This window comes from Talpa occidentalis, unplaced genomic scaffold (assembly GCF_014898055.3).
Source record: "Talpa occidentalis isolate TD23 unplaced genomic scaffold, MPIMG_talOcc4v2.1 talOcc4.3, whole genome shotgun sequence".
Classification (NCBI taxonomy): Eukaryota; Metazoa; Chordata; class Mammalia; order Eulipotyphla; family Talpidae; genus Talpa; species Talpa occidentalis.
In genome coordinates this window covers 37,212,396-37,235,344 of record NW_023603184.1, presented here as the reverse complement: position 1 = coordinate 37,235,344, position 22,949 = coordinate 37,212,396, and the positions used below count along the sequence as shown (strand labels likewise).

The window sequence follows — 22,949 nt, the reverse complement described above, 5'->3', positions numbered from 1 at the left end:
AAATAAAATTGTGTTAATTGATTCAGTCTTTCCCATGGATACATCTCTAGTTTCTGTGTGATGAAACAGGAGATATGCATAAAGCACTTCTGCATGTAGAAGTTTGATGTTGATCACAAGGAAAAACACATACAATAGAGTTGCAAGGTGAACTGTCTCTCTCTTTTTTTTTTTTTCAGAGAACACTATTTTAAAGAACAATAGACAGACAAACTAGTTATTCAGACTTAGGTATTTGGCATTTCAAGATATTTTCTTTAAAATGAGTGAAGTGAATTTGCTTCTTTAAGGAAGACAACTAATAATATTCGTTGCCAATGATAAAATTCTAGCTTTTAATTGAAAATTAGAATTTTGGAAAACTTGTTTCTGCCCCTGTGATCTTGGCAGCTTCCCCAGTTTTAATTTTTTTTAAAAGATTTATTTTATTTATGCATACAAGACCTGGGGTATAGGCCAGAGGTGCAGGGGTAGGGGAGTGGTGAGAGGATTCACCAGAGACAGACCAGGGAGCAAAACAGGTGGATTGACTGAAATACACTGCTGAGGTGAGCAGCAGGCCAAACAGGAGAAGTTTGCTGCGCCATGTGGGTAGCTCCCTGGCCAGGGATTGAACTTGTGCTGCAGTGGCTGAGCAAAGCTTCATAGCACTGAGACTTAACCCCTTGTGCCACCAGAGAGGCCCCAGATTTAATTTGTTTTGTGAGCTCAGTGGTAATATTGATCATTGTGATTATTTTGATATTGTGTAAGTGAAATGTGTCAAATTGGAAGTTTGCCTAACTAAGCAAATCAGTAGTTTGCTAATGACCAGTGCATAATGTTATAAAGTCATGCATGGATAAAAAGATCTATTCAAAGTGCAAGATAGATCAATGGATTTTAATGTAATAGAGTACAAAAATTTGTCCATATGGTTTCAGATGATTTTATATTGCAACTAACCTTTAATAAACTTACTGCTTACTGAGTTTTGGTGTAGTTATCATAGAAGAATTATCCACAGTTATCTGAAAGGTTATTAAAATATTCTTTCCTTTCCCAACTGCATATCTGTGTTTTGATTTTCAATTAAAACAGCACATTGAATGTGGAAACAGTTATAAGACTACAGCTGTCTTCTATTAAATCACACATTAGATTTGCCTCAATGTAAAATAATTCCATCCTTCTTAATGATTTTTTCCAGAAAACAATTATTTTTCACAAAACATGTTATTTATAGTAGCACATAGGAGGTTTATTGTCTGAAAAGGAATTCCTTGCTAATATTAGAATTTGTTTTAATTTCTAATATGGTATCAAAACAGTTTTGGGACTTTTAATTTTATGTGTATACAGGATGCTTGAGACCAAAAAATTTAAAAAACTCATCCTTTGTTGTTCTCTTTATTTAGAATTCTTCTCATTTCTGCCTGTAGATATCCTGTACATAATTGTGGAATTGGTAATTTACTATTCATTTAAAAACTATTTACTGAGCAGCTATCAAGAACTTAGCCTTACTTGCTGCTAGAGATGTGGTCTCAAGCTATTATGGAAATCACAATGTTTTGGGAAGATAAATTAAAGAACTGTAATTTCCTCTGATAAATTTTTACCAATGTTAAACACATAAATGTGGGAGTGCAGATTATTTTTAGTCACTCGCCAACTCACCTAGAACATATGACTGATCAGTTTGATTGGATTATACCTTCTCTATTTGATTCTTCATAGTCTGGCAGGGAAAGTGACTGAAGAACTGTTTGCTATCTGGTCTGGCAGAAAAGAAGGAAACTACAAAATATGTTGATGTCAACTTTTTGTAGGCCCTGTACTATGTGTTTTTAAAAATATGGTCTGACTTAATTTTCACAAAACCCCTGTGCAGCAGAGAAAATTATCCTTATTTTGCAAAGATGATATTAGAGACTCAGAGAAGTTAAACAAGCTGTCCAATAATGTATGGTGATAGCTGCTCAAACATATGTCTTTGACTCCAGCTCTAGGTCTCTTTCATTGCAATAATAATGTGTTGCTGGCTGGCTGGCTGGCTGGCTGGCTAGCTGGCTGGCTGGATGGGTGTTGTAAGATATTTGTAAGATATTTCCAAATAATTCTGGGAAACCTTGTCAGGTTGGAGTGTATCACAGCAGGTAGAAAGGCCTCTGGAAGGAGAGAGCAACAACAGGAAATTCTTGGTTGAAGGAATTATTTGTGATTTTCTGGACAGGATTCTGTAGCTACATAGGACACCAAGATTTTGTATTCCCTTAGCCTCAATTCTTTATCCCTATATTATGCTACATGATGCCAGCAGCAAAGGTTATCTGTCTGTCTGAGCAGGGTACAAAACCAGAGCCTGGTGTTTGAAACCCAAATTTCTTGAACCTGCCATAGACCTTTGGGAAAGAGGCTGGCTGACTTCAGGCCAATGGTGCCTAGTTGGGGGGCCCCTAACCCCTAGAATTTGGTAAACTATTTTCATTATTCTTAAGGTCCTATAGAAGTTGTGCTGTGTGTGTCTACAGGCTAATGAAAATATTGGATTTCTTTACTTTGGGTCAGAAATCTATCAATCCATTGTTCATGTGTGGTTCCTATGCTCTTTTAGAAAGGGGATCAGCAAACTGTGGCCAAATCCAGCTCACTTCCTGTTTTTATAAAGAAAACTTTATTGAAGTTCATTCATTTGTACAGTTTTGTTCGTGACTGCTTTTGGTTCAATGACAGGTGAATAGTTGCAGGGAACTTGCTGACCCCTAGAAACTCTTGGTTCTTTCTATCATGGTGCTTAGCGTATAGTCTTCTGTTTGACTGTCTTCCCCACTCTTATAATTCCTTGAGAACAAAAGATGAGATCTGATGCATCTCTTTATGCCCCATGCTGATTACATATTCTGAGATATGAAGAGCATCAGTAAATATAAATATTGTCTAAGTGAGTATGTCATATGCTCCTCAAAAAGCTCTGACATGCAATTATATGTGCCTTTGAGTCATACAAAGACAGAACTAAGGGAAGCAAAGAGTTATGTTGGTTTTGCTAATCTCAGTTATGTTGGTTTTTGCTTCATGTGTAAACTAGTTATTACAATTTTTTTTTGATAGGTAGTTCATGTATAGGAGTCCATGAACTACACAATCATACCAAGAGCTCTTGTTGGTGAGGAAGTTGAGAAACAGGCCTTAATCTGTATTCAACTCTTTGCCTTGGTACCTGCCACCTTTTCACTCTACCCTCCGCTCCCTGCTCCAGCTTGGCAGCACAAATGGACAAGATCACGAGATTAATACTGTTTGCCTTACTTTTTTTCCTTCTTCTATAAAGCCATCTCTTCAGTGTGCTTCTTCCCCATATTACCATATGTGGCTTCCCAGAAGATGAAATCAACCTAGAGCTCTCTGGTCACGTTGACATAGAGGCAGTCAGGGGAAGTGCTGGCCTGGGAGTCAGCAGACCTGGACTCTTGCTGTGGTTTTCAGCTGCCTTTGATGTTGGACACATCAGTTAACATCTCTGAGTTTCAATAGTCAATGTATTTGTATCGAGTCCTATCTGGAATGTAAAAAATTGAATATTTATACTCATTCTTGTTCTGAAAAAGATTTGAACAACTGACAAGTGATAGGTGACCTGTCCTGTTGTGTCACTGTCTCTGACCACCAGAAAGTAAATGATTAAATGGATTTAATCATTTCAGGTCTTTGAGCAGTGCCTTTTAGAATGCTCGTGGATGCAACCACAGCCTCTTTACTCTGTCCTTGCTTTCTTTCTTGGAACGGCTTCTTCTGTTATCTGGGAAATCAGGGTCTTCTATCTTCTTTGCAGGGATCATCTAAAATGTATTTAGCCAGCAAAGTAGTTATCAAGATCAGGGTCAAAAGAAAAGGAATTTTAGAATCTATGAATTAGAAAAAATATTAGGAATTTTAGTCAAAAAGCCTTTTCAAATAGCGAACTTGAGGCCTCGAGGAGGGAAGTGACCTTCTTAGAGTCACATGGTGAAGCTAAGACTAGATTCCAGGCTCTTTCTGCTGTCTGCATCAGTCAGGCTAGATGTTTTCTAGGTTTATTAGAGGAATTAGGTGTCACAAAGAGCTAGGGTGGCCAAGGTCTTGTGCTGGTTTTACTGCTGCATGGCCTTGTGATGATGGGCAGAGGAAGCTGTGTTCCTGACCTCCCAAGCTGCCGTATCAGATGAGCTTAGGACCTTGTATGTTTAATAGATCTTTACTGAATCTAATTGCTTGTGGCATAAGGCATAAGACATGAAGGTTTTCCCCACTTAGCACATGGCTGGTATTATATGCACCATAAGTGACAAAGGGAACAAAAAGAAAATCTACATATTGTTCTGGTATTGGAACAAATGGACTGTTTTACTGTTTCTTGACAGATTGTATTAATTTATATTTGTTTACTTGACTGATTAAAATGATATTTTATTTGGGCATGTATTTCTTTGATTATTAGTGAGGCTAAACCTTTCCCTCTTTCATTTGATTTTGTATTTTCTCTTATTTTTGTTTTTCTTGTGAGTTACTTATTCATGTTCTTTGTCTAGATCCAAGTATGTTCCGAGTCTTATGCTTGACTTCCCTGCAGGGAACTATTAGAATGTTAAAGTATTTTCCCTAAATGGGGATGCTCAGCATAACTTGGGGAGACAGTAAAAGCTAGATGAAATGCTTTCCACCCTGTACAAATAGCTCATTAAGGGTCTACATGAGGAGCCAGATACTGCTAGAAGCTAAGGACACTGAGACAGTGGGGTACTAGAGACTGGGTGGTAGCCCCAAGTAATATTGTCTCTTGCTTTTTCTGTACAGAGTTTTGCCGGATTGACAAGCCCCTGTGCCACAGTGAGGATGAGAAACTCAGCTTTGATGCAGTCCGCAGCATCCACAAGCTGATGGATGATGATGCCAATGGTGATGTGGATGTGGAAGAAAGTGATGAGGTGAGATCTCTCACCCTGCTGTGGCTCGCTTCTCTTCCTGTGGGAACAGAACCTGAAAGTTGTCTAGATAGCTTGTTGCCCATGGAGAGATGTTCTTGATGTTGACATGTTTGTTAGAAACGCTTCTCTATCGGACAGGTGATTCTCAGCAGAGCAGCCCTCTAGGTGGCAGCCTGTCAGTGCCATCTTTACCTCTGTGTCTGTGCCCACAATGGCTCCCGTCCGCCTACTGGCTAGAAGCACAAAAGACTGAGCTGTGTAGTTTGAGAGCAAGAGGGAGCCCTGAGGCTCCCATAGACACACACCAGTGTCTATGGTTTCCCTCAATCTTTATTGTAATCCTGCTGTAGATGGAGAACATCAATCTGGATTTACTCTTTGCTCAACCTTCTGTTAATAAGTCAGAAAGAAGGCAAGACAGTCAGATCTTGCCCTCTGGAACCTTACACTTTGAGTGGGAGAAACTAGTGTTCTTAGAAAGATCATTCTGGATTCCAGCCTGCAGCTGCTGGAAGCCCGTTGAGTAGTCCAAATATTAAGAGTAAAAGGAATCTCTAGATGGAAAAAGCTGTTATTATTTACCTTTGGGCATCACTACAGCCTCAATTCCACAGAACCCAAAGTACTAAATCATCATGGGTGAAAAGATTTGAAAATTTCAGTTAATTTCCAGCCAACATGAGCCAGAAATTTGGTGAAATTATATCACATCTTTGGGGCCTCCCCGGTGGCGCAGCGGTTGAGCGCTGGGTTGCGAAGCTGCCCTCCGCCTTTGCAGTGCAGGTTCGATCCCCGGCTGCTCCCGGCCACTGGAGGAGGGTCCCACATGGCACGCAGACCTCTCCTGCCGCCTATTGCTCCCCTCAGCAGTGTACTTCAGTTCTTCTGCCTGTTCTGCTTCCCGCTCTGGCTCTGGTGAATTCTCTCACCCTCCCTGCGCTTCTAACTGTACCCAGTGCTTGCATAAATAAATAAATAAATAAAATAAGGGGGTGGCAGTTGTATGGGGAATATAAAAATAAAAAAATTAAAAAAAAGAAATTATATCACATCTTTAATAGTGATATATACATCATGACGGAGGAGGTAAGCTTGATCTCCTTGCCCACCATTAATTTTTCAGTTGAGTCCTGTATGTTATGTTGGCAGAGAATTTGGAACAGTGAGAGTTTATCTACAGGGGAGTGTTCTGAATGATGAAGAATATGGAAACTATGAAATGAAGGCACAGTGTTAAAGCTCTTTGTATAGTTACTCTTTTTTTTTTTTTAAAAAAAGATTTATTTATTTGTTTGTTTTTATTTATTTATACATACATGCATACAAGCACTGGGTACAGTCAGAAGCGGGGGAGGGTGAGAGAATTCACCAGAGCCAGAGTGGGGAGCAGAGCAGGCGGAAGGACCGAAGTACACTGCTGAGGGGAGCAGCAGGCGGCAGGAGAGGTCTGCGCGCCATGTGGGACCCTTCTCTGGTGGCCGGGGAGCAGCCGGGGATGGAACCGGTGCTGCAGAGGCTGCGGGCAGCTTCGCAACCCAGCGCTCAACCGCTGCGCCACCGGGGAGGCCCTGTATAGTTTAACTTCCTTAACAGCCCAGTGAAATTGCTGGTATTACCTTGACAAGTTTTCTTTAAGGGAACACTGGATATAAATGCAGATCTGATTTTAAAGCCCATTTCGTTAACTACTGCTGTATTTTTTCTTTTATTCTAAGGGCAGAATCAGAACCACTATGGGGAAAGTTAAATATAGGCATATGCTTGTAGAATGAAGAATTCCTAACAGAGCTATGTCATCATAGAAGAGGATTCCTTGGTGGTAGGAATGAGCTCTCTGTCACTGAAGATAGGCAAGTAGAATACATCTGTCCTCTGACTGGTCAGCAGAGGGAATCCTTGATTATAAAAAGTTTATCAGAGGAGAAAGATAGACTTCCTGGAGGAAAAATAGAATAGGAATAGAGTGGCCAGGGTGGAGCAGCCTGAGTAGTAGGGAATCAATGCGAGCAAAGGTGTGGAAGTAGTAAGAAGCATGGTGCATAGATTTGGTTAGGCAGTAACTGTGGTAGAAAACTGCAGGACAAAATCTCGAGAGGAAAGTGGGTCTTGTGCAGTCAGGCTGAGATATGTGTACTTATTGAATCTGCAGTTGCAGTTTCTTGAACAAGGACAACCATGATGAAAGTATCTGAACTTTGTTCATTTCTTAAGTATCACTGGTCCTCAAAAGACCCAAAGTTTATTGTCTGTGCTGAGACTAGAGATATATTCCTTAATGAGGCCTAGATCTCTCTCCTAGGGTCTGACCGACCATAGGACTGGGAGATGGATATCAGAATGGCTAAAAAGTGGTATGATCCAAGATCCACAAATTCCTGGATATCTTTGTCATCTGCTCCTCCTATTTTCACTTTCTACTGAATTGCTTTGTCAATGAGAGGAGGAAGAAAATGTTCTTTTTAGAGGAATGTTACCACAACAAAAAGCTCATCAGCACAAACTGTTCTAAAATAACACAAAAGCTGTCACCCTGCTCTTCTTTGCACCAGTGGTGAGTTGTTCTTTTTCAGCATAGCTTCTGCCTTGAATTGGCTTCAGCCACTCTCCCTGTAATCTCAGACCTCTGGTGTTTAGAGAGGCTATTGGTCTGGGTTTCCATGATCAGTCACAAGCTACTGTCTTTAAAAGAGAAAGTAAAGGTGGCAAAATATGTGTGCTTAAGTCAATGTAAACATATATGAGACAACCTTGGAGTCCAGGATCCTACTGGAAAGTTGGGTGGACAATTCAAGGCTTCATACATTGCATAATGAACTCTGAGGTACCAGAGGTGAAACTTTGATTGTGCTGAGCATCAGGGATCTGCGATTTTTATGACCCACTTAAAAGCATTGCTGATCACCCAAGGACCTTAGTAGAAGTCTGAAGGGATGCTCTATTAATGCTTCACTTATTCAACCTCTTATTAGCATGTTTTTCAGATAACTGAACTATAGCCTCAGATATTTTAGTCATTCCTAAAGCAAGTCTTTCTTCTTACAGATTATTGTAAACAGGGTGTTAACTTTCTCTGCATGATTCAAAGCACAGCTTCATGGCCTCTTGCACTGTTACCCCAGTGCCTGTATGCATTGTTATGCTTTCTTTTGTTTTTTGTTTTTGTTTTTTTCCTCTTCTTTGATTCATTCTCATTTCTAAATGTTGTATCTACTCTGCTGTGAAATCAGACTTATGGTAAACTAAGACTCAGCAGGCATTTATAGATAACATGTAATCATTTGTGTGGGAAATAGCCAGTTTGGCTGCTCCAGTGGCATCTTTGCTTGCTTCTGACCTGGATGGCAAGGGCTATGGATGATGGGCCCTTTAGATGAGTGATTGGCACTGTTGGCGAGAATGCCCTTCTTGCAAACCTGGCAGGGAGTTCCACTAGCCTAGCAGTGTAGGAATTCATGACCTGAGTACCATTCAGACCTCTGTGGGGACAATGCCAGTGGCAAAGGATTTACTGCAGTGGAATAGTCCTGCTAGGTTTTCCTGACAGTCTGAGTAGGACAGACAAGCTCCCTCCTAAAGCCACTATGCTCTCAACTGGACCAGACTCTTTGAATACAGTGTTATTTTCTTGTCTGGTGCCTACATGGAAAATCAAGGGCATTTATTCAGCCATTAAACAATTTCTTACTAAACACCTATTATGTGCCAGGAATTGTTATAGGGTTATAAATTTCATAGTGAACAAAATGCAAGATTCCTGTTTTTTATAGAGTTTGCATTCAGTTACAGGTGATTATGTGACAATGATCAGTAAACTTTGAAATTAGGTAGAAATATGAAGATTTTAGTAGTTTAGTGATTTCTCCTTTGTTTTTCTCAGGGCGAAATAGTGGTTAATGATTCTTACCCCTGAAGGTTGTTGTATTTAGTGAAACAAACAAACAAACAAACAAACAAACAGTTAAAAGTTCCCAACAAAAATGACTCTCAAAACTTAACAATAGAATGCAAGCACCCCAATAAAAAATGGGAAAGGATTTGAACAGATACTTCAATATATGTCAGAAAGATATATGGATGGCAAATGCATATATGAAGAGATGATCAATACCATTGGTCATTAAGGAAGTGCAAATGAAAACCACAAGGAAATACTACTACTTACCAGAATGGATAAAATTCAGAAATGAACAAGTGCCAGGCAAGGTGGAAGAGCTACTACAACTTGTGCTTATAGTTTTTTATAAAGTTAAGTATAACCTACTATATATTAGCAATTCTTTATCCAGGTATTTACTTCTATAGATAAATAAACATATATTTATTTATATTTAATATATTTAAATCAATACATTTAAACTTGTATTTACACTAAAACCTGTATACAAATGATCATAGAAGTTTTTTCATAATCAAAACAAACCGGTGTTTCTTCAGTGTGTGAATGGATAAAGAAACTGAAAAACTGCATAGTAATAATGAACTATGATGAACACAGCATAGATGAATCTCAAGGGCATTCTACATTGCAACCAGTCTAAAGAAATTACTTACTATATGATTTCATCTATATGATGTTCTGAAAAAGACAAAACTCTAAGAATGGAGGCTAGATCAGTGGTTATAAGAGGTTAGGAGTGTGGTAAGGGTTTGATTACAGGTTTGAGGATTTTTGAGGGAGGTGGGTAATAGAACTGCCTTTTGTCTGGATTGTGGGGGAGTAACTATATCCCCCCTCCAAAAACTTATTTTCATCACAGGTTAATTTTGAAAAGTTCCTGGCATAGTACCTGACACACTCAAGCTTTTTAGTTACTTTCTCCTTTCTCTTTCCTCTATAGTTCCAGGAAAGCTACCTGCCTTTGACAGTTGTAATTTGTTTGTTTGACTGATGTGTTTCTCTTACTAAGTTGTGAGCCTATTCAGGGCAGGGACCGATCTTACTTGCTTTTTCCTTGTTTCCCCTGTGCCCAGTAGAACCTGGTGCAGAATCGGTGCTGGATCACTGCGTGGAATGACTGACCTATAACTCTAGGGCAGCACGGTGTCAGGCTGAGATGGGAGTTTTGAGCAAGGATGTAGTCCCACATTTTGGGGGTTGAGAATGGGTGGGTAGCAATATGAGTTTGGGAAGCTACAAAATCTCCTCTTACTTCTGTTAGTATCTGTGGTGTCTAGTGCAGAAGTATAGCATCAGGGTTAAAATCTTGTGCTCTGGAGTCACATAGGTTTAAACCTGCCACTGCCTTTACCAGTGGTGGAGACTTGGAGAAGTTTTTAATCTCTTTCAGCCTCAGCTTCTGCCTTAGAAGTGGAATGATAACAGTTGACACCTCATGAAGTTGTGAAGATTTAACTAAATAATGCATATGAGGCATTTAGTGGGATGCCTGGCATTAGGATGAACTCAGTAAAAATTAGTTTTTGTTTATTGTTTTTATTGTTATCAGTAAGAGCATGTATTTACAACTTGGCTTTGCCACTTACTGGCTATGGGACTATAGGCAATGAAGTCATTTGAGGAAGATAACTCTTTGCAAAGCTCCAAGCACAATGTCTGGCTTGATGCTAAATCTGTGTTTGTTCCTCCCTCAGCATGTTGGCTTGGACAGTTAAGAACTAGACTGTACAGGAAGAATCAATCATCTTATTTATCATCCTGTGGCAACAGGGCATTCATCTATAGGAGCCACCCTAGCAGCTGGATTGACTTGACTAGGGCAAGGACACTGCAATAGGTATAGGTAGTTCTTAGTGGGTGGCTAATATTAAGGGAGGGGAGACATGATAGAGCAGGGCTGTGCGTTTCCTGGGGGCTACACCTTCACTACAACTCATCCAGCCTCCTTCTTATGCCTGTGTACTTCAAAAAAATACATGGGTAAGAATTTCAAAATTTCCCTATCCATCTGGAACGCTAGAGGATTTTGAATAACAAAGTCATATAATAGTATATTGTCATAAGATGTGCTTGACTTTAGTGGGGTAGAAGTTTACATGTTTCTACCTTTTATCATTGTCCCACCAAGAGGCATGTTATATCCTGGGATGCTGTGATTGTTGGGAAGCATGGAATCTAGCACAGGTAGAATCAGGACTGCAGAATGAAACTCAAAAGGAAGCAGCCAGCAGTTCCCTTCACAATGTCCAAAGGCCAGTGGGAACATAGCGGTGGAAAGAGGCACTCAGTGCTATAACCAGCATGGACTAATTTGGACAAAGTTGTGGAATCAGTCTCAAAAGTTTTTTACTATGATTAATAATAACTATAATTCATTCCTCAGACTCTGGGCTCATTCCTTGTATCCAGATAGTTGTAGACACTCCTAAGTGTTCCCTTGCCTATAAATTCCCCTCCTCCAGCTCATGTTGTGCATGGGGTAAGTGATCTTCCTAGCTACATTTTGGTTTCGTGTCTTCTGTGTGATAGCCTTTTTCTGTTTCATCTGACTACTAGTACATAGCCCTCCATCCTTTCAAATCTGGCCTTAACCTTTCTTAAGACTCTCTGGACATGCCTCCTACCATTCTGGTCTGGAGTTGCTAGGCTCTGGGCTCCAGATATGTTAGCATGTGATGTATGGCCATTCTCCTCTGTGACTGACCCCCTTCTCTATCCCTCAGCCCAGGCCTATGAATCACATACAGAATCTGTATGGAGGTAAAATCACTACAGTTAAATGATAGGGAAAGCTTAGAGAAAAACACATACAATAGGAACATAAATGAAGACAAGAAAAAGGAAGACAAGGGAACTATTGAAAGGCCTATGTGATGGAACAAAAATATGCATAGACTTTAGGGCAAGAAAGATGGTATTAGGTGTACTTTCACCAGTTATTAGTTGGAAAGTTCCTTAAACTCTGTGAGCTTTCATTTTCTCACTGTCAGATGGGGATAATAATCCCTAATTTATTATTTTTTAAAAGATTTATTCATATAAGAACTGGGGTATAGGCTAGAGGTGTGGGAGGTGAGAGGATTCACCAGAGACAGAGCAGGGAACAGAACAGGCAGATTGACGGAAATACAATGCTGAGGGGAGCAGCGGGCATGACAGGAGAGGTCTGCTGTGCCATGTGGGTTTCTCCCTGGCCTGGGATTGAACTCATGCAGTGGCTGTGGACAGATTCATAGATTTGATTCTTAACCCCTTGCGCCACCAGGGAGACCCATAATAATCCCTAATTTAAAGGATTATGGCCAAGATGAAATGAAATCATGTGTAGAAAGTACCCAACCTACGTAGTACTCGCTAGTGCTACAAACTAGTAGTCTATAGTAGCAGCATTACTAGTTCTACTCCTACCACTGCTACACTGTGCTTATGAGCCTGTGCTGGTGCTTTAACATACACTCTTTCATGTAGTCTTTATAAGAAACCTGTGGAGTAGCTATTTTTCCCATAAAACCCACATGGAAACCGGAGAGTGAATTAGCTCACTTATCCATTTATTACAACCCAGATCTCCATTAGGCTGATGAAAATGTTCTAAATTTATGGTGAAACCTCTGTTACTATACTATATTGTACACTGTAATTGAATATGAATTATGTCTCAATAGCAATGTTATTAGGAAAACAATTGTTACTACATTGAGTGGAGCAGTGGCCACCTCTTCCTTGCCTTTCTGTAGTTCAATTTGTAAGAATCCCTAGGGCTGTACTGAAAACCATGATTTCTATGTCCATGTCCACCACTCCTAAGTTTGACAGGCATGCAAATGTGCTTCCCATAATGATCAGTTCCATGGTTCCTGGAAGCAGAGGTCCTGGTTAGATAAGTGACAGCCAGGTTGTCTCTGTTTCTTTATAGATGGCTTTGAGAACACCAGAGCTCTGAGGTATTCTCATTGGGAGAATTCCTCTCTCCTTCCCTCCGTACCGCCTTTCTTTCTAAAAAAGAAAGAAAGATGGCAAGAAAGCTATGGAAGAACCTTGAGTGTAATTCCTTCTCATTCTCATTCCAGGGACCTGAATCAAATTCATTTTTTTTTTTTAAAGATTTATTTTTATTTATTTATACAAGCACTGGATACAGTCAGAAGCGCGGGAGGGTGAGAGAATTCACCAGAGCCAGAGCAGGGAGCAGAGCAGGCAGAAGGACCGAAGTACACTGCTGAGGGGAGCAGCGGGTGGCAGGAGAGGTCTGCGTGCCATGTGGGACCCTCCTCCAGTGGCCAGGGAGCAGCCGGGGATCGAACCGGCGCTGCAGAGGCTGCGGGCAGATTTGCAACCCAGCGCTCAACCGCTGCGCCACCGGGGAGGCCCAGAATCAAATTCATTTTTAAAAAAATATGTAAAAAAGAGTTATTTATTTATGCATACAAGAGCTGGGGTGTAGCCAGAGGTGTGTGTGGGAGGTTGGTGGGGTGGGTGGTGGTAGTGAGAGGATTCACCAGAGATAGAGTAGGGAGCGGAACAGGCATATCTATTGAAATATACTGCTGAGGGGAGCAGCGGGCAAGACAGGAGAGGTCTGCTGTGCCACATGGGTAGCTCCCTGGCTTGGGATTGAACTCATGCTGCAATGACTGCGGACAGCTTCGTAATGCTGAGACATAACTCCTTGCACCACCAGGAGGCCCCTGAATCAAATTCTTGAGCCATACCATATAGCTCTCCATAAGGAGAGATGTCAAAAGTCACTGACCAAGTAGTCCCTGGATTCATTTTTCTTGCAGTCATCTTGTGCTCAGGGACTCTCTGTGATTCCCACTGCTGCTAACATGCTAGTCCTTGGGAAGCAGAACTCTTCCCTTGATCTTGGAGCTTTTGCCTTAAAAAATAAAAATCACTATATAAATAAAGTAAGGCAGCACAGAGATACATCCCTTTCTTTTGCAGTAATTTTTTTTTTTGTGTGTGACCTATGTACTGTTAGAGTTTGGAGGCACCTCTCTCTCTCTCTCTCTCTCTCTCTCTCTCTCTCTGTGTCTCTCTCTCTCTCTCTGTCTCTGTCTCTCTCTCTCTCTCTTATTTACTAGTTACCTGACTGTCTGCTGATATAATTAGCTTCTTAGTTCTTGCCTCCTGTAACATTCTGACCCCTTCCCTTAATCCAGGTAAGCACAGATTGAAGTCTGCTCACACCCTTTGAACAGAACAGAGAGAACTGAAATCACGAATTACATCATAGTTTGGGTGAAACTTGCTTCTTAGACTAGAGATTTCCTGTCCCTGTTTTTTTCCATATAAATATTTAATTATGGGGTGGCTGTAGCATTCCCTTACCAGGAATGACTTATCATCAACTTGTAGGCCACAACCCCCATTGAGTTCAAGTTGTGTCCTTCCTCATGCATTCAGTTGTAATTTTGGTGAACTTGTTAGAATAAAGTATTTGGATATTGAATTTTAAATAATGTAAGCATGAGCTTTGGTGTCTGAACTAAGTGCAAATCCAAGATTTGCAGTGTACTAACTGTAGGGCCAAGTAATTCGGAGACTTACTTTCCTCATCTGTAAAGTAGAGATGAAATGATATTCTTTGCCTTTGACGAGCCCTCCTGCTAGTGAGAAGAGCAGATACGTAAGCTGGCAATGATGATAACAGTGACCAAATTTGAAGGACCGTGATGGTGGTGTACACAGGAGACTGTGGGAGTTTCTAGAAGAATAAGGGTGAGGCAATCTAACATGTGCTGGTGTAGCAGAAGGCACATTGTCAGCCAGCGTCCAGGGTACCAGTTGCTAGACAAGCTGAGCTCCACATCAGAGGGAGGAGGCATAGTTTGCAATCTGTCCCGGTGCCTTAGCCAGATACAGGATGAAGCAGCAGCTCCCCCAGATGGCACTGCTCATGTTTCCAGGAAAACCCAGACGGTGGTTTGCTTTGACAGACAGGGAAATTCTTTTTCACTAGACAGACTATTGTTTTTCTTTTCCCCCTTTTTGTTGGTGAGTCTGTTTTGTCTAATCTGGATGGCAACCCTGTTGATGGCAGAGATTAGTTATACTAGTAAGGCTTCTCTGTCTATATATGTGTCTATATCTGTGTGCCTTTGTTTCTTGGTGCGTGTGCATACACCATTTTGTGCCCTTCTTTTATTATATCCTTTCTGTATTTCTTTCTGGCAGGTGGAGGATCAAGGAGAAGGGTAGGAGCAAAAAGTTACTCTATAGGACTATATGCCAGACCTGGGGGATAAAAGGAGAGCCAGAAGTATAATCAGTAACTCAAAGATCCTGTTAGTCTATGCAGGATCTGGGCCCTATAAAGTAGTAGGGAGAATGCAAGGGTCATCAGGTAGCCTGAAAGGGTCAAATTAACAGAGAGAGAAAAGTGCTGTTTTAGGTATTAAACTTCTGACTCTTTCTAAGAAGGAATCTGCTATTGGCTCCCAAAGCTTTGCTTGCCTTCAGGCCTAACAGGAGTTTGTGTCAGTTTGTCTGTGTTAGTTTTCGCATCTCCTTGTGCGATGTCTGTATCTTCAAGTGCGTCACATTCAGTGTACTTCATTCATGGCATTAGAAACAACTGGTTTCTAATGCAGTACCAGATTTACTGGAGGCTCAGTGACTATCCCCTTATTTATTCTTGTATTTCCCTCTGCTTCTCTCTATCTTCCTTCTCCAAACATAATTTTAGTATCTTCTCTATGATGAATGCGATAGGTAATGGTTAATAAGGAAGACAAATTTTCTACTTACAAAGAGCTCACATATTAGTGAGGCAGAAAGACATACATGTTCCATCCTAGTAGGTATAGGTATAGTGACTAGAGAGAAACACTGCATTCTGTGGAAGTACAAAATAGGAAATTTAACCTATTCTAGGATGTCAGAAAAGACTACCCAGAAGAGGTGATGTCTGAGGTGAATTTTGGGATTGAATAGGGGTTAACTTAGGGACAGGAGTGAGAAGTGTATGTTCGGTGGAGGAATGAGGCTGACATCCTTAGGGATCATGAGTAAGCATAAGTGTAGAGTGTAGCAATGGGGCAGGGAGGGAGAAGTTGGAGATGTGGCTAGAAAGGCAGTCATTTAGTCAGTTTATTGCCAACTGAGGAACTTGGGTTTTATCCCAAAGGTGATGGCCTGTAACAGAAGGATTGTAAACAAGGGTGGCTCTAATTCTGGTTAAAGGGATATTGGGAGCAGGTTTTGCAGAGCAGGTGAAACAGGGGCTTGGTTTTAAAGATGAACAGGTTTACTGATGAAGAAAGGAGGCAGGAACCTTATGAGTAAATTCAAGAGGCAAAAAACATAGCAAGTTTGGGTGACATCATATAGGGAAGAGTCTAGTGAATAGTTTTTCTCATCGACATGATATAGATACCAATAACGTATACCTTTCATGACTGTGTGAGGCTCAAATAACATGATGGATATAAAAAGTCCTATATATCATAATGTTGTATACACATTTCAATAGTAGTTATCTAGCTATCTAGATATCTATCTAGTTATCTAGCTATCTAGTTATCTAGCTATCTAGTTATCTAGTTATCTAGTTATCTAGTTATCTAGCTTCTCTTTTCCCCTCTGTTTCCAACAGCATTAGGCCATGCAATTCGACAGTATGTCGTTGCCTGGGTGAGAACTATACCCTTTTCATCTAACCACCTATCATCTTGAGGAGGAGGAACTAAGATTAGAAGTTGCTAGAAACAGAGGCCGAGTATTGGTTTGCTTAGGCTGTGCCATTTTCCTCAGTATCAACCCTCTTACTTAAAGCATCCAAATTCAGAACAGTCAAATATTTATGAAGCACCTTCTACATATGCACTGTGAGGGACTGTGCTTTCAAAAATCTCATTTTTCCCACATTCTAAGTGTGAGTTAGTCTGCATTTTATAGACTCAAGGTGACATGAGAAGTGGCAGGGATGGGATTTGAGTATCTGAGAGAGATCTTTCTAGTATGACTTCACAAACCTTCTGATGTTACTGGGTGGTGAGCAAGTTCCCTGATTAGTTGGGAGTAGAAAACTTGTTGAGTGACAGCCTCACTTTAGGAGTGGAGTACTTGCTGGAGGGGTGGTAGTGGAGGGGTGACAGGTCGTGGCTTGCCAGAGTATGACTGCTGTCTAATAGGCAGGCCAGGGCAATGACAGTCGGGGTTCCAGCATTCTCAGTGGCACTGTAATAAGATAAAACCCCCCTCCCATGAGTTCAGGGGCCAGGGTAGAAGAAGAAAAATCTACTTCTTGGCTGGACTCACTTAGAACTTAGCTTTATCAACAGCTAACTGGAGGCAGATTAAGAAATGCTGATGTCCTGTCCCTCTCAGGCAGATAGTCCTGCAACTGGGAGCTTGGGGGAGAAGGAACCCTGTGTTCTTGGTTGGATTGGCAGTCTGTGGGGAGTTTCTATCTTTCTGGTTTGGGAGTCGGGAGAGAGAGAAAGCAACTTTTAGTTCAAATACTGTCACTATTCTTACTGAGTTTTAGTCGATTTTCTTAAGTAAATATTTTTTCATTTGTTGTATGCCCTTAGAACTTTTTTCCATTTTTTTTAATTGTGGCAAAATACTCTTAGCATAAACATTCCCATCTTAGCCATTCTAAGTGTACTGTTCAGTGGTATTGAATACATTCACACGTTGTGCTACATTACTGTCATCCATCCCATAACTCTTTTTATCTTGTCCAGAGACTTTAAATAGTTGTTTAAAAAAAATAATTCAAACCAGTTTCACTGGAGAGTGGGTCCATGGATCTTCTCACACTGCCAAGCCAGAAGTCTTCTCTAACTCATTAGGTTGTTTAGATGTCCTTACCCATTATGCATTCAATGTAGTACTGTGTATTTATCCTTTGGCAGTGCTGACCCCAATTAAGTTAATCCTTTCTCTCTGAGGAAATATTTTAAAATTAGTGATCTATTTCTATCCCTCTTTCATAAAGATTCCTCAGTTAGCAATCTTTTGCTAGCTTGGATGCCTTATTCCTGAGAGTTTGCAAGATAGGAGATATCAGAATTTCCCAGCTCTATTCTAAGAAGGCACTTAGCAAGTGCCTAGGGATTTGACCTGTGTCATATATTCATTGCCATGGTTTGAGGACATTAAAATGATTCTATGACAGTATCATCAACCTCAAAGGGATTCTCTGTACTTGCATGTAGGAGTAACAGGAAAGATGAAGTTGTTCTCTTGGAAGAAGTTCCTTTAGAGGTGGAAACAGCCATGTAAACAGAAGAGAATACTACAGTAGTATAAGTGCATGCTGTGATGGAATCACAGCAGAGGAAGACTTAAATTAGTTTTTCTCATGTGCAGAGTTGCTGACATGTAATTTGGATCTGAAGGAGATTGTTTTAGGGGAAGGAATATGTGCAAAAACTTTGGACTGATAAAGAACCCCATATTTTCAAGGAGTTCCAAAAATTAATTTCACTGGGAATAGGAAGAAGTGGCAGTTGATGTGGCTAAGGAGGGACCCTGGTTCATCCTATAGATCATCTTGCATAAAACTGTGAAAAAAATTTTTCTGTTTATTTCTGTATATGGATTTTGCATCATTTCTCATTTTTGTACAGTTTGCTTTCTCCTCTCAGGAGTTGCCCCCATAAAGTTTCCACTACCAAGTCACCCGTGAACCATCACCATAGATTCTTATGCTCTTCCTGCCATTTTAATCCCTCTCCCTCCCTCTCCCCTGCTGAATGTCTCAGATTTATAGTTGCCTGCTAGTTTTGTCTTTTTTTCCCCCTGATCCCTTATTTGGTTCCCCTATATTCCACCTGTAAGTGAAACTGATTTTTTTTTCCTTCTGACATTTCACTGAGCATAATCCCCTATAGCTCCTCCATGTTGCTGCAAATGGCATGAGTTTATCTTTTTGTTGCTGAATAATATCCCATTATGTATATATACTACATCTTCTTGATCCAGTCATCTGTTTTGGGGCATTTAGGTTGTTTCCATATCTTAAAAGGTATGAAATTTTGATTTTAAGTGGAATTAAAGCTTTCAAAGTAAGAACCATTGAGTAAGGACTTTAGTGGTCAATAGATACAATTCCTTGTCTTAATTATTTCTATAGATGATCTCTTGACACATGACCTTTATTATAGGGAGCACATAGGATAGATCTATCTTTTGCCTCTTCTATGGGTCGCCTTTAATGACAGAGCAGCATCTCTGTAATAGTGTGCCCCAGAATTGCACATTCTTGGTGTCTGTATATTCTTCTTACTATTTATTAAGTATATTAATATTTAGAAGAACTTAATCTGTGCAGGTTCTTTTCTAAGTTCTTATGTGAATTAACTCATAATAATCCTTCAGTGTCAGGATATTAGGAAGTTTTGTATTATTATCTCAATATCTTACAAATGATGTGCATGATACCATGAAAGTGAGTGGTAGAACCAGTTTCCAAACCTAAGCAGCCTAGAATCAAGCTCAAGACCATCATGCCTCTGAATGCAAGCCAGTGTAATCCTCAGGCCCCTTGCCAGGTACCTTTGTTTTAGATTGGGCAATTTGGGGACTTTTTTTCTTTCTTTTGTATAGTAAACATACTGTGCATTGACTAGCTATCATAAGCTAAGCTTTTTGCTGGCTGGGCACTGTAGAACAAACTCGAGAGAGAGATAGTCATTCAGATATTTAATAGCCACATACTCTGCAGTGTGCCAGAGGTAGGTTTACAGAGCTAAATTAATTATTCATTTAGGTGTTCCAGAGAATTTGCAAGGCACTGGGTAAAGAGATAAATGACAAATAAAATACAGTTTCTATATTTGAATTGCTTAGAGAGAGTAAGAGGGGGGTAATTAAATGGTAATTATAGTATAATGGGATAAGTACTGCCATAGATATATACCGGAGAACGAAGAGAACTAAATAGAACAGGGCAATTAACTTGCCTGAGAGAGGTCTGGAAAACTTCACAGAGGTGATGCCATTTTCTTTAGCAGATAAAGAGGGAGAAAACATTTTAAATGGAGCACCTTGTGCCAAGGCTTAGAGGTATAAAAGAGCATGGTTTATGCAGGGATCTGAAGTGGCTTGATGTATGTAGGACAAATGTTGGCAAACGTTTTCTGTAAAGGGGAAGATAGTCAATATTTTAGACTTTGTTGACCATATATTCTGTGTCACAAAAACTCAACTCTGCCTTTGTAGCACAAAAGCAGCTATAGATAGTACATAAGTGAACGAGTGGCAATGTTCCAATAAAATGTTATTTCAGAAACAAGCAACAGGCTGGATTTGGTCCATAGCCATCATATTCTGACCCCTGGTCCGGAGTGTAGGTGTCTGGTGGGGAGAGAGAGTGGCTAGGCGCTCACTGTGAGCCAGGAAATTGGTCTATGGGAGGTTACATTGTGGGCCAGCCTCGAAAGTTACTCTGTGACTCAGATATAAAAGCCTGATGCCAGGCCAAGAAGTTAGGGCTTTATCTTGTTAGGTAATGGGGAACCATGCAATTTTAAGTAGGTGTGTTGTTATAGTTGGATTGGTATTTACTAAAATCATTCTAGTTACTAGTATAGCAGGTGGACTGGCAAAAAAAGGTGAGAGAGAAATGACTGTTGTAGCTAAAATGTAGTTCCTTTCTAGACATTGGAACGGTGAACAAGAGTTGGGAATCTTCTCACTTCTGGGCCATGTGTTTTGTGGGTTATAAATATTGTGTGAATGAAGGGGGAAGTAGGAGTGGAGGTGGTATGGTTTTGGAGCATGGTGACCTGAGATAAGCAGCCTGGGGGTCTTAGTAACAACCTTTTGTTCAGTTCCTGGTATGCAACTTAGTTCCTGGTATGAATCTTGTTTCATGTTAGACCATGTACTGCCATGAAGCAGAATGGACTTGGGGGGCTCTCATGACTACTAGCTTTATTCACTCCTTAGTATGCAACTCTGCAACTCACCTTGGTATATAGCCACGTCATATCTGACCATGTACGGCTGCCAATGCGGACCCACCTGGAACTTTGTAGAAGCTGACAGTATATAAAAGCCCCTGACTTCCTACAAACGGGGCTCAGCCTTTGGATGCAAATCCGCTGAGTCAGCACCATTGCACTTAAACCTGCTTCTTGTTAGCCCTGGTGTCTAAGTTTCCTTTGTGCCATATAACATTTTGATTTAGGAGACGTGGAAAGTGATCAGTGAGGAATAAGTTTGGAGTAATGGTTCTCAAGAAGAACCCAGGATACCCGCTCAGTTCCATGCTACAAATATATGCTGCTTTTCTTTGGGCCTTATTTACATCAGTAAATTCTGTTCACAGATGGATCTGGCTGGGCCTATTGTGTGGGAATTCTAGAGAGATGGCTCTCCTGTCTGCTCTCACCCACGTTCTTTCACTAGTGCTTAACACTTCAAATGGGTTTACATGCTTTGTGACATCACCAGGAAGATCACTTTTCTGAGTTCATAGAACTAAATATACCTAGCGACAGCTGGTCCCTTGGCTCTTCAGAGAGCTATTAAGCTTCAGTTCTAGCCAATGCCACATTCCCCATGGTAAGGGGAGACTCTTAGGGAGCCTCCTTAGACCTTCCTGAGAGAAGAGCTGCTTGTTCTGGAGTCTGAAATAGCAAATCCTTCTGGGAGCCAACGCCTGTTTTGTTTTTGCCTTTTGTTGCTTTTCAACTTTGTCCTAAATCAGATGTTAGCTATTTGCTGACTGTGGGATGGTGTAATATATGATAATTCCTGCCTCAAGAATGTACTGAATTCCAGTTCAGTGCAGTCTCTGTGCTACCTTATGGCTGAGTAAGTGCAGCCTTCTGTCAGAGGCTACAGGATTTAGGTAGGGGACATAGAGACATAAGAAGACCTATGAAGGTGTGTACGGAGCTGTGGGAGCCCCATGCACAGAAGAGTCACCTATGATTAAAAAGCTTTTTTTGATATGTTCAAATCTTTATCTCACCCTTCTTCTAATAATAATCACAGCTAACATTCAACTAATGTTCTTTAAAACAGTGTTTTGTGTATGTCAGGAGTCACTAGCTCTGTACCTCTGGGGAGACTGGGGACAGCGTAACCGAGAAATGTGGGCTGTGTAAGTGCACATACATAAACCTGTGAGGGTGGGAACTGTGGTAAACTCGAGCACTTGCCTCTTCAGAAGGCGGCAGCTGCTGCTCAGCTTTGGCAGGCTGTTGCCAGGTAGATGTGTGAACCCAAGAGTGGTGGGGGCTGGTGGGTCTTGAGACCCTCATGATTACTCAGTGCCAGCTCCCCCACCTTCAAATGTCTGAAATTATAACACATACACACACACACACACACACATCTTTGGTGTGGGCAATTGATTTCCCCCTTGATTTAAATAGAATGTGAATAAAAATCTTTATAAAATGTTGCATTTAAAAATCAATTTGTAATAAAGTCTGCATATAAACAATGCACTTGCCTCATGGCAAGTCCCTTAGCCACCACCCTGCCTTCAGATCCGACTGCAACCCTTAAATCTCTTGTGCATAAAACTGTCAAGTTGTCACCTAAGTTTAGTGTTCCTAGATCATTAGACTTTTTTTTTTCAAAGAAGCCTGAAAAGCTGAGTTATGTCTCATTTAATTGTTCTCACACTCAAATGAGAGGGATAATTAGTCCTCAGATTGAGGGGAAGACAGTCTCAGAGAGGCTGAGTATTTTGCTCAAAAGTCACACAGGAAGTAAGTGGTCCGTTTCTCTAGATTCTGAACTCTGTGTCTATATTACACAGTTTTTCTCACTCTTTAGCCCTGGTGGTTGCAATCTTGCTTATCTGTCCTTATGAGAGTTTCCACTCAGCAGCAGACCCTTCCTTTAGGTAGCGGTTCTGTCAACCCACATTCCTTATTGGGCAATATCTTCTTGCTGGCTGAGTTTTGTGACCCTACTCTGCATGCCTGTGGTACCAGTAGGGCCTATGTGTGAGCCTCTGTGCTCATACTTTTTGTACTTCTGTGACCTTCTCTGCTCTCCCTATACCTCAGTGATCAGGTTAGCTATAAATAGCAGTCTCTTTCTTTTTGGTTCCCTATAAGCAGCTGTTCTGTCTCATCAGATGGTTTCCTGGAGTTAGTTGGTAATGGCAAAAAATCCTCTTCCTT

The 22,949-nt window shown here is 40.7% G+C and overlaps 1 protein-coding gene across 2 annotated transcripts in view; it reads left to right on the top strand.

Moving 5' to 3' along the window:
• STIM1 (stromal interaction molecule 1) overlaps positions 1–22,949 on the top strand; it is a 161,478-nt gene that overhangs the window by 80,646 nt on the left and 57,883 nt on the right. For both annotated transcript variants that reach the window (XM_037522841.1, XM_037522840.2), the window contains exon 2: positions 4,816–4,946. In XM_037522841.1, the coding sequence (XP_037378738.1) occupies positions 4,816–4,946 (131 nt within the window). The remainder of the gene's footprint in view (positions 1–4,815; positions 4,947–22,949) is intronic.